General features: G+C 35.4%; 1 protein-coding gene across 1 annotated transcript; it reads right to left on the reverse strand.

The window, feature by feature from the left end:
* Positions 1–814: 814 nt before the first annotated feature.
* psmb4 (proteasome 20S subunit beta 4) lies at positions 815–6,517 on the reverse strand. Its single transcript, NM_001017801.1, is given in 7 exon segments — positions 815–953; positions 1,038–1,126; positions 1,918–2,034; positions 2,117–2,198; positions 3,949–4,095; positions 4,175–4,381; positions 6,383–6,517. Coding segments are annotated over 6 exon segments (648 nt in total). The 5' UTR covers positions 4,375–4,381; positions 6,383–6,517; the 3' UTR covers positions 815–940.
* Between the last annotated feature and the right edge of the window lie 6,650 nt (positions 6,518–13,167).

The raw sequence follows: 13,167 nt of genomic DNA on the forward strand, positions 1-13,167 counted from the left end.
TTTTTATGCCATTTCGAATCTTGATATTACTAAAACTACTAGGTTTTTAAAAATTTAAAGGCATAGTAACATTTATTATTACTAGTTCATTCAGGAGTACAGTTCAGAACTTTACAATGTGCAATTTATTTTTCTCCTGCTAATTTAGATTTTTTTCATACACTAAAACCCAAAAATCTAAGGTAACTCAAACCGTTTAAGTTCAAAAACTAATCCTAATGAGTACTGTGAACTTAATCCACTGGAGTAAATTAAAATGCTATAAATGGAGGGAACTCAAACCAACTGAGTACTGTAAAACAAGTTAAAGCAACTCAAACCGTTTGAGGAAACCGACTGTTACAAACCATTTGAGTTAAACTAATTTAAATGAGTACTGTGAACTTAATCCATTCAGGTTGAAGTAAAGAGGTGTTAAGTAACTCATTGCATTCAACACTGAGTTTAAAACTCTTTAAATGACTAGAACTAACTTTGTCAATTTTGAGTTAACCGCACTCATTTCATTTGATAAAGTTGATTGTTGGGTTTTACAGTGTAATGTACCTTTTATTACAAAACATTTTGGATATAAAACTAAAGTGTAATGGTAAATTCATAAACACATTTGCTGGAGAAAATGCACATCACCACTGTTTGGTGTCTGGATTTTAGTCTTTTATATTTGACAATCTCCATCTTAGCCAGTTACCAAAAAAAAAAGCAGAACTGACAATTTATATCACAGAAAATCCATTATTTACTTCTGGAAGCATAACAATATGACCCAAGAGAATATGCACTTAAATACTGATTAAAAGACAGACACAGCAGATAACTTTATGAAGTTTATTTATGAATAACAAAAGAGAGAGAAAAGTCTAACTGTATTCTTGACAACACAATAGTGATCTGGAGGTGCTAAGAGCATGTCTGAAGATGATGATGTGGAAAACAGGACTCATTCAAAACCACTGCAAAAAAACAAACAAACGATTAGCGGCTCAATAAAATAGAAGTGAATATTTGCAGATTCATTGTTTATTATTTCAGCTTACCTGACCAAATGGGCAATGTCCCAGTTTGTTTCAGACGACAGTGGTCCAATAATCTCCACTCCATCAGCTGTTACAATGGCGATTTCATGCTGCATACACACAAAAAACAAAGAAATCTGTTATTGCCTATTTCTAAAAACACAATAATATTTTTAAAATAAGTATATTTTCATAAAAGGTGTCAAATCACACTTTAAACTGCCTTTAGTGCATAATGTTATTAGTTTAAGTAACATTTACAAGGCACAAAATCACTCCAGCACGAGTTATTCTTTATTTCAGTATCAGATTCTGAACTCTCTCAAATGCCTCAATTCTAATCTTGTGCTTTTTCCAGAATTATACAATTATAATCTAATATAAAGATTACAAATTAAAACAAATAACTTCCTGGGGGGTCCTGGTTGAGTTAAATTAGTAGTGTGTTGTCATCGGTTTTTCAGCTCTTAATATAATAACACATGATTTCCTCAACTGTTTATATTCACAGACATGACCAACATTGCGTGGTTCTGACAACAATAAAACAGGAGAAACAATAGTTTAATACTCTCACAACATGCATTTTGACAGTAGGCCTCCTGTGCCTGAGCTTTGTCTCTCAGAAAACCGTATATATGAGGAGTTTCTGACAAGACTTCAACACACATGCAGCTTTTTTGTTTGTTGTTATCAGAGTAACTGAGGCACTAGCAGTAAAGGCTCCGCCCTCTTCTGCAAAAGTGGGTGGGGAGCAGTAGCTCATTTGCATTTAAAGAGACATAAAAACTCCAGAAATGAGGCATTTACTGCATAATATAATAAATTGTATGTGTGGTATTGCAAGCAGATTTTACAGATGTTGTAGTGCCGTCTGAAACAGTAAGTTGAAATGTCTTACCCTGTTGTAGGACCGGGCATCACGGTAGTACAGAACTTTAAGGCATCGCTCTATCAGTTCTCGTGCCTCTTCTTTTGTGATTTCTTCCTTGTTTTCGATCACCTCCCTCATCAGAGGCTGCAAACACACAAACACAGATAATAAGTTGATGTGTTAAAAATCTTAACCTTAATTCTGATTAACCTCAAAACTAACTTACCTGTGCCAAATAAGCACCAAATCCTGTTGCTACTGTTGGGGCTTCATATGCAACTCCTAACTTGTCCACATAACCAAGAAAGCTTAAAAGAGCAATGAAAAACATGTTTAGTGGAAGATGAACAACATTAGGCAACTCAAAGTCATCATGAAATCAAAACTGAATATCATCATGCAAGAGAAATCGCTATTCTATATTGTTACATTGATTTTAGATAGCAGTTAAGTCTTATATTTTTGACAGTAATGTTTTTCTGTTCTGTCAACAAAAACAAAAAGCAGTAGGACATTGCGGGGTTTCATTTCTGAACGAATCCGTTTTTGAACAAATCCTTTGAGTCAAGACTGAATAAATCAGTTTAACAAATCATTTGAGTCAAGACTGAACAAATCAGTTTTTGAACAAATTGTTTGAGTCAAGACTGAATGAATAAGTTTTTAAACAAATCATTTGAGTCACGACTGAACAAATCAGTTTAACAAATCGTTTAGGTCAAGATTGAATAAATCAGTGTTTGAACAAATCGTCTGAGTCATGACTAAATGAATCAGCGGTTTTGAATGAATTGATTTTAAACAAACCATTTGAGTCAAGTATGAATGAATCAGTTTTTAAACAATTTGAATCAAGTCTGAATAAATTCATTTTTAAACAAATCATTTGAATCAAGTCTGAATAAATCAATTTTTAAACCAATCAATTGAGTAAAGACTGAATGAATCAGTTTTTGAACAAATCATTTGAGTCATGTCTGAATGAATCCGTTTTTAAACAAATCACTTGAATAAAGTCTGAATTAATCGGTTTTTAAACAAATCATTTGAATCAAGTCTGAATGAATCAGTTTTTAAACAAACAATTTGAATCAAGTCTGAATTAATCAGTTTTTGAACAAATCGTGTGAGTCAAGACTAAATGAAATAGTTTTTAAACAAATCATTTGAGTCAAGACTGAATGAATCAGTTTTTTAAACAAATCATTTGAGTCAAGACTGAATGAATCAGTTTTTGAACAAATCATTTGAATCAAGTCTGAATGAATCAGTTTTTAAACAAACAATTTGAATCAAGTCTGAATTAATCAGTTTTTGAACAAATCGTGTGAGTCAAGACTAAATGAAATAGTTTTTAAACAAATCATTTGAGTCAAGTCTGAATGAATCAGTTTTTTAAACAAATCATTTGAGTCAAGACTGAATGAATCAGTTTTTGAACAAATCGTTTGAGTCAAGACTGAATGAATCAGCGGTTTTGAATAAATTGCTTGAATGAACAATTTACTGTATGAATGAGCACCACCTACTAGGGGTTTAATTTTCAGATTTGTCAATGCCGGATCTGTAGACCGTAACCGCACTTTTGTAAACGCTGTGAATGTTGTTTAAAGGATTAGTTCACCCAAAAATAAAATGTATATATTGTTCATTCATCTTCAGAAAACAAATGAAGATATTTTTGATATTTCCTACACAGACAGCGTTGGTCATGAGATGTTCAAAGTCCAGAAAAGGAACCAAAAACATTGTCAAAACAGTCCATGTGACTTCATTCAAGCTTTGTATAGCTCGTAGTAAACACGCCGTCTGATGAAAGCTCCTAATTGGCTAATGCAGCTGCTTTTGTTCAATTGGTTAATTGGATTCATGCATTAAGTGTGCCAAACACCCACAGTGCTGAATTTGTGCCATGCCACTCACACGAATAGTGCCACAGGATGTCCGAGTAATTATTACCAAATCTCATTTTTTGGGTGAAATAAACTTTAAATACCGACTTTGATTTTAACACAAATACACTAGTTCACAGCAAATGCTAGTTGGATAGTCTCCCACCTCTCTCCGTTGTAAAATCCACCAATGACCACTGTGTTCCACAAGGGGTTCATCTTGCTGCGGCGATTGTACATGACTCGCGTCAGCCAGGAGTGGATGGCTTTCGGGGTGTAGCTGTGTCCATCTCCAAGAAGCTCCTCATCAATCCTACACAAAAAAACATCAACCTTTAAATAACGAGTCCTCAAAACTTAACCGATCCATAACCCACTGTATGCACACTTACACCATCTGCTCGATGATCTGTTTAAGGTACTGGTAGTCGGCGTAGTCTCCTGACGCCCCCAGGATGGTGCTGTTGTTGACTTTCATGAGTCGGGAGATGTTGCGGAAGCGCGCCAAAGAGCCGTAAGAGCCAAGCATGTCGGCAGCAATGATCACACCACCCTTGAACTTCACACCCAGCACTGATGTGCCCGTCACCATGGGGTTGCTGAAAAACATGAACGATTATTAATGATAAATCCATGATGAATGAATTCTTAATTATACGCATAACTGTTTAAAAGATTAGGATCTGGAGTTTCTTAAAAGCCTAAACAAAGCTGTATTTGCTTGATCAGAAATACTGTAAGAATCGTAATGTTGTGAAATGCTGCAGCAGGTATTACTCCAGTCTTCAGTGTCACATGATTCTACAGAAATCATTCTGATATGATGGCTGATAAACCTGACGGATTTGTAGATTTGTATTATTATTTTTATTCTAAGTGTTCAAAGAGGTCTTGCTATTTTTAAAGTATTTATTCCTATATGAAAGATCAAACAAACCATTTAGAAAAAAAACTAAATAATAAACATTAAATGTCACAAACGTTTTTGTTTTGTTTGTGTGTGTGTGTGTGTGTATACTGTAAAACCCAACAGTTACCTTTATCAAATGAAATGAGCGTAGTTAACTCTAAATTGATTGAAAGTTAATTCTACTCAATTCCACTCAGTGTTGAAGGTAATTAAGTTTACTTAAATGGGTTAAGTTCACAGTACTCATTAGGACTAATTTTTGAACTTAAATGATTTGTTGCAATCGGTTCCCTCAAATAGTTTGAGTGCCTTAACCTTTTGGGTTTTACAGTGTGTAAATATATATATATGAGCAATTCCATGCAAATGTCAACCTTGCCATGAAAAAGTTAAGTTTTCACCAAAATAGAGAATCAGTTTCTACATTTTTTGTGTAAGCAAGTATTTTACAGTACATTAAAAATACTCCAAAATGTCTCTGTCTGTTTTTAAACTATTATATGTGATATACCAAAGTCACACAAGTGCCAATTTCACATCTATAATGAAAAAGTGTTGCATCCATAACAAAGCTTTTCCCTCATAACTGCTACAAATTTCAATAAATAAAAAAAAAATTCTTTTAGGTTGTGCAGTTTAATTTACAGAATTTCTACAAAGCATATTGTATTGTAGTACATGTTGTATTTTTTGTCACATCCGTAACGCATGTTTATTTTTCTCATTTAAACTATTAAAAATGATAATTTGACATCAAAGAAGAGAAGTCCCGCATTAGTAGATGCATCAAATTAAAAATTAGTTTTTATTCAGATTCACATACGCATATTAAATGCAAATAAAGCATCTAATAACATTTCCGAACATACAATGTCAAAATATAAAAGTGTCTCGAATCACCATTTGGTGTAACAAAGATAATGTAAAAATGAAACTACACACAACTCGTTTTTCTGAATATATTTAAGCGAATGTGTGATCACTCTAATTATAGGTCTTTCTAATACATTTTATTAACACTTTATAATAGTTTCTTATACATGTTTTCTTGTATGAAATAAACTTCTTGTTGACAAATCTGCAAAAGCGATTGGTTTGAAGGAAAGGCAAAGTATTTAAAATTGACAATTAATTAAGATATACTTTGGGCCCCTTTAAAAGTATTTTAATACATCATTAAATTATTCTTGTTTTAGATATGGCTGACAAGATTGGCAACTACTTTTCGAGTTACACTGACTAACATTTTAGCAGGTATATTCAGTAAATCATAATAAAAGTGTAAGAATCATAATTCTTTGGTCAGAGTATATACATGTATAAAAATTATTACCGCGTTACACATTTATTATTTAGATGCTTGATAGATCTTATTAGACTTTAGTCAATGTAAAGACCGGTTTTGATATTTGCCTATTCATTAGCATCACTGCTAACATGCTAACTGATCACTGGACCAGTAAACTCCAACATTTATTTAATACACCAATGGTTAAAACCAGAAACTGATATGAATTCTGTTAAGAACATGGTACATTTCTGAAGAAGAAATTCAATAAAAACGGATCTGCGCCAGTTTTCCGAGATAAACAGCTACTTTCCTCCATGATGATGCAGCAGAGACAGACAAATCGAAAGCAGAAACTCAGCGACTGATACACATAACACCGAGCATCCGTCACGAACTCACAGTGTGTGTTTGATGGGTCCACATGCTGGAGCTGCACTGCTGCCCGGGAACGAGTAAAACTGACCCGGTTTCGGCCCGTTTTCCCAGAAGTTCAGCTTCAGTCCGTTCGACTCCATGATCAAAACTGACGGAAATGACGCAGCTGCTGCTCACACGCCTCTATGGGCTCCACGCGCGCCATGCATTGTGGGATAGAGGTTTGTGTTTATTTCTGTGGTTTGCCTCATGCCTTTCGGTTCAAGAAGAAAAAGAAGCTGAGTATAACAAAACCTTTTATAATTTTATTTAAAACTAATTAAAACAATGTAAAACTAAAATACTGTAGATTTATTGGTTAATCCATGAAGACACTAAAATCTGTTAATGTTTTCACGTCATAAATTATAGTCATACTTCAAACATTCAATTATTTTTCTTCGGCTTGGTCCCTTTATTTATCAGGGGTCACCACAGCAGAATGAATCGTCAACTTATCCAGAATATGTTTTACACAGCGGATGACTTTACAGCTGCAACCCAGTACTGGGAAACTCCCATACACACTCATTCACGCACATACACTACGGCCAATTTAGATTATTCAGTTCACCTCTAGCGCATGTGTTTGGACTGTGTGGGAAACCTGAAAACCCGGAGCCAACACAAGGAGAACAAGCAAACTCCACACAAAAACACAAACTGACCCAGCTGGTGCTCAAACCAGCGACCTTCTTGCTGTGAGGTGACAGTGCTAACCACTGTGTCGACGTATACTTCAAACATGAATTCTGAATCTAGAGAGTTTCCTAAAAAATCAGCTGCTACAAAGATTATTAAATCACTTATACTTTTAAAACAATACAAGTTTACCCTTTTGAAAGTTAACCATGGTTTTACTATGAGTAAAACCAAATAATCTTGGTTATGTAGGATAGAAATTAACAACTGTGTTTTGCTACACTAACTAAAGTTAATCTGTGGTGTTTGTAGTAAAACTGTTTATATAATAAATCTCCAAAAGAATTCTTCATTTTTGTAAAAGGGGTGGTCCACTACGATATCATATTTTAAACTTTAGATTATGTGTAATGAAGATGCATGAACATAAACAATATCTCTGATTATACACTGTGTTCGCGAGGTAGGTAAATTCTACTTTACAAGGTATTAAATTTTATATAATTTTTGATTATGCAATGTATGGTTGGGTGCTAAAGTTTGCCTGAATTAAATCTGCCAATATCAGGATGCTTTGTAGTTTATGAAATCAGTGAAATCCTGCTAGATTTGACATCACACTGCTTTATTTACTGCCATTTACAACCATTCGCGCACTCTGGGCATGTGCGTTCTAGTATAAACAGAAAGCATGCGTCTCGCTCGGCATTTGGTTATTGTTAGTCAACAAACGCCGGTTGAACAATAAACGCGATGGCAACGAAAGCAAGAGAGGTATTTTTGTGGACAGACGACGTGGTCGAGTTGTTACAAAACGTAACAAATGAATCACTGCACAATGGCGCCTAAAACAGACAATAGTGCAAACAACGCTCCCATTTCTGTGCCCATGTTGTTGTTTACAGTACTGTTTTCCGGTAGTGTTAAAGCCATGTGTTATAGTCATGTGATAGGGGCTTGACGAATAAGGGAAGGATACGCAATGACACAAAAGCCCCAATCAGGTAGTGAATCTCAGCAGCCCCGCCTCCGTTTTCAGATGTCTCCGTTTTCCCTCATCCACACTGAGACAGAGCAGCAGCGTTCCAGAATGAAAACAGCCTCTCCAGCTTTTTCAAAACGCTCCGTTTTCGGCGCTCGAGAACTCCGGCGTAGTGTGGACGGATGGCGTAACTGTAGCAAAACTTATACGTTTTAAAACGAAAAAGCATTAGTGTAAACGGGGCCTAAGTTGGCGGTTCATTCCCCTGTGGCGACACCTGATTAATAAAGGGACTAAGCTTTTAACAAATCAAACAATCTTTATAGACTTTATGTGTTATTTTTTTCATAAACCGCAAGATCACCAGTCTAAAAACTGAACTGCTTTATAGTCATACAGGTCTCACTTCACTGGTCATGCCTCATTAAATAGCAGCTATTATGCTGCAGGCCTGTATGTAGTTAAAGAATAAAAGACTGTTCAAAGGAAAAAGTGTCTGCTAAATGACCAGAAACAAATCACCTTCCCTGCATATATAAGAAGAGGCCTGTCTTCTCAATGCTGTAAAGATAAAACTTATAGAATAACAAGTGTGTTGATTGTTTAGTCAAATAAAAAGGCAAATTTATATCTCATAAAAAGCAATGAATTTAAGTAACGCCTGTTCACGGTGCGCTTGAAACCTTCTGTCAGCCTCACAGCATGAAGTAATGTGACTTTTGCTGGAAAACAAGCCCACCAGGACCGCTTCCCTGTTTAAATTCCAGACACATCTGAAAGTGCAGATGGTTTGTTTTAGCAGCTGAGCAAACGCTGTGATCAAACCTTAGGAGTCATTGTGAGAGCAGGTCATCTCTGTAAGACTAACAAATAAAACGTTTGCTGATACAAGCACTTCAGGCAGTCATTAATGATGATTTATCTGTTTCCTCAAATGTTTTCACTGGTTATTTCAGAATCCTAATTATAATCTTCTTCATTTACTTATTTACTAATATTAATTGTGATTAAATGCATCTAATCACAGCCTAATAAAAGCTACTTTGTTTTCAATTTTGTATGTATTTAATTGAGAGGTAACACCAAAGAACTAAGAAAAATGTCAGTGTTGACTTGAGAAAACTGTGCCGAAGTATTTCAATAGTATCTGGATGCAGCCTTTATGATGCAAGCTGAGTTTGCATCACTCAGCGATGCAATGTCAGACACAATGCACTCAATGGAGTGAGTGACGTCACTGTGACGGGTAGGGTTAGGGGTGGGGTTAGGTGAGCGGATTAAAAAGCATTGGATGCAGCTCAGATTGCACTGCACTGAGTCTGCAGCCAGACCCCTCTCAAACATTTAAAACATCTATTTGCTCTAAGTTTCTAAAGAAAGAAAGATGTGTAATGTTTCATTCATTCATTTTCTTTGGCTCAGTCTCCGATTTATCAGAGGTCACCACAGCGGAATGAACCGCCAACTATTCTGGCATATGTGCCGCACACAGATGTCAATTCCAGTTCCTGGAGGGCCGCAGCTCTGCACAGTTTAGTTCCAACTCTAATTAGACACACCTGATCAAACTAATTGGGTCCTTCAGGCTTGTTCAAAACCTACAGGTAAAGCTGCGGTCACACTAGAGTTGGATAATGCGAAATTCTGTCGTGCGGCGCAGCGAAAAGGGGCAGGAATAAACAAGATTATTAGGCATTAAAACAGCGAGCGATTGCTGCATGTTTTAAATTTCTTTCCAGAGAGGTCATGTTTTGATCCTCAGTTGGTCTCACATAGTCAAGTGATGCGATTTCGCAGGTCAGAGTTCACCAAGCTTGAACTTTGCACCGCAGAAACCTGCGAAACTTAACGCATGACCCTGCGTTTCCGCTCTGACGTATTCACGTGCGTTTGAATGGAAGTCTATGAGAGGAAAAGCCCACTGTGACCGCAGCTTAAGTGTGTTGAAGCAGAATTGGAACTAAACTGTGCGGAGCTGCTGCCCTCCAGAAACTGGAATTGACACATGTGGTGCAGTGGATGCCCTTCCAGCTGCAACCCTGTATTGGGAAACATCCATACACTCTCACATTAACACACACACTTATACAGTCTGGCCAATTTAGTTTATTCAATTCACCTACAGGCGACGCAGTGGTGCAGTAGGTAGTGTTGTCGCCTCACAGCAAGAAGGTCGCTGGTTTGAGCCTCGGTTAGGTCGGTTGCCGTTTCTATGAGGAGTTTGCATGTTCTCCCTGCATTCGCATAGGTTTCCTCCGGGTGCGGACTAAGCCGAAAAGAAAACAAATGAATGAATGAATTCACCTATAAGCGCATGTTTTTGGACTTTGGGGGAAACCGGAGCACCCAGAGGAAACCCACGCCAACACGGGGTGAACATTCAAACTCCACACAGAAATGCCAACTGATCCAGCTGGAACTCAAACCAGAGACTGTCTACTATGAGGCAACAATGCTAACCACCGTGCCACCATGTGCAATATTTCTAGTATGTTTTACACATTGCCATAACAAATTGTTATTCCCGTTTCCAGCATGATTTAATATTTTGCTAGCATGGGTAAATATGTTGCTAGCACATTTCTTGGATGTTAGCGCATAGCTAACCATTTACCATAATTAGGCATGTTTACCAGCACAGGAAAACACAAAAATTAAAGCAACCATAAACTTGATCAGCTAAAACCAGCCTGCCAGTTTCATGAATTATTTAACCGGGTTTTCTTAGTGAAACGGTTGGTCGAACCAGTTCACCAAATTGACATGAACTGTTCGAAATCCACTGTTATATCTGATCTCACTCTTGCGTAAGAACCAGATGCAGAGGTTTTAGGAAAACTGGTTTCTTTTGAACACATCTGATTTGAGAACTGATTAGTTGATAATACAGTAAACTGATGACTTTAATGAGGGGATCTCGCAAGACTGCATAACAAGAAACTTGTTTACTCGCTGTTTACTTGTTCAGCCAGTTAAGAACCAGTTAAATGATTATCATTCATTCATTTTCCTTTATTCAAAGGTCGCCACAGTGAAATGAACTTCTTTGAAATAAACTAGTCTGGCATATCTTTTACGCAGCGGATGTTCAATTCACCTAGTGCATGTGTTCTGACTGTTTGGGCAACCAGAGCACACCGGAGAAAAGCCACGCCAACACAGGGAGAACATGCAAACTCCACACAGAAATGCCATCTAGCTGAGCCGGGACTCAAACCGGCAACATTCTTGCTGTGAGGCCACAATGCTAACCACTGAGCCACCATGCCGCCCCCCAGTAAATGATTAGTTCATTAGAATGATTTTTCAAAACCACTTCAACTCAACATTCATCACTGAACATGATATTTGAGTGTCAATGCTTTAAAATACATTTAGCTTACAGAATAGTGCAACATTCGCTCACTGTGCATTTTGATATTGAATTTTTGCTACAAACAACATCTTACAGTGTCTCAATCCTGCTATTCTGAACATAGTCTAAATGCAAGTCCAAATGCATTCATTCATTTTCTTTTCAGCTTAGTCCCTTTACTAATCTAATTTAGCTTACCCAATTCATCCATACCACATGTGTTTGGACTGTGGGGGAAACTGGAGCACCCGGGGGAAAACCTAAAGTTTACTACAGCCTCTATTAGTTAGTATGCTGCAGCATTAACAAGAGTTGCATATTTATTATAGTTAAAGTCAGAATAATCAGCCCCCTTTTATTTTTTTTTATTTTTTAAATATTTACAAATGATGTTTAACAGAGCAGAGAAATTTTCACAGTATGTCTGACAATATTTTTTCTTCTGGAGAAAGTCTTATTTGTTTTATTTTAGCTATTATAAAAGCAGTTTTTAATTTTTAAACACAATTTTAAAGTTAAAATTATTAGCCCCTTTAAGCATTTTTTTCCGATAGTCTACAAAACTAACCATCGTTATACAATAACTTGCCTAATTACCCTAACCTGTCAAGTTAACCTAATTAACCTAGTTAAGCGTTTAAATGTCACTTTAAGCTGTATAGAGTCTTAAGTGTGTTAAAAAATCTAGTTAAATATTACTTACTGTCATCATGGCAAAGATAAAAATTAATCGGTTAATAGAGATGGGTTATTAAAACTATCATGTTTGTGAATGTGTTGGGAGAAATGTGTTGGGAAAAATAAACAGGGGGGCTAATAATTCTAACTTTAACTATATATATATATATATATATATATATATATATATATATATATATATATATATATATATATATATATATATATATATATATATATATAAAGTAAGAGTAAGTTTAAAAAAATATATATTTTTTTCTCTACTTTTTATTTACATTTTTATTTATTTATTATTTTTTAAACCACAACCACGACTAGTTTGCAGCTCCCACATGAAAAAATATACTGTAATAATTAAAATAAATGCTAATGTTTCTGAACCATACTATAATAAAGTTTATTATACTTTAATAATTTGTTAATCAATGCTGCAACATCCTGTAACATTAATTAATTAATGAACTCTTAAACCATAACAAATTTTATACTTTTGTTTTTACCACAGTAAGCTGTGATGTGTATTGCAGTGTAATATATAAAACTAAGTTATAATGACTAACTATTATTAGTATTATCATTATTATTATTATTGTAATAATTTGTATTATTACCACAGCAACTATAGAATTAACACAACACATTTATTCAAGTACCATAGTAGGCGTTTGAATTGACTCCTTTTTTTAATGTTCACACTTGTGCACATAGTATTAAAATTCCTTTCATTTATTAGTAATTTGTTGTTGAAAATTTAGTATTTGATGCAATTTTATTTTTCATTGGCATTTTAATTGACTACTTTTTAATATAATTGCATTTGTGCACAATTGTTAAATTCCTCTTATTTCTATTCAAACTCTTTTAGAAATTTTCCTTTCAATGAAGCCACTATTTGCTCAAATGATGTCTATATATAGCTACATGTTCAATAGACAGTCTATTCACCATATATTTTTTGTCCCTGGAGCTGTTTATGGTCTTATGGCTTAACATAAATGCCGTGATGTACCATTTGAAATGAATCACGGCATTCTGAAGGCATGCTTTTGTTTCCCCAAGTCACTGTATCTGATCGCTTGGTTTCACCCGGAG

This window comes from Danio rerio, chromosome 19, assembly GCF_052040795.2.
Source record: "Danio rerio strain M-AB ecotype USA chromosome 19, GRCz13ab, whole genome shotgun sequence".
Classification (NCBI taxonomy): domain Eukaryota; kingdom Metazoa; phylum Chordata; class Actinopteri; order Cypriniformes; family Danionidae; genus Danio; species Danio rerio.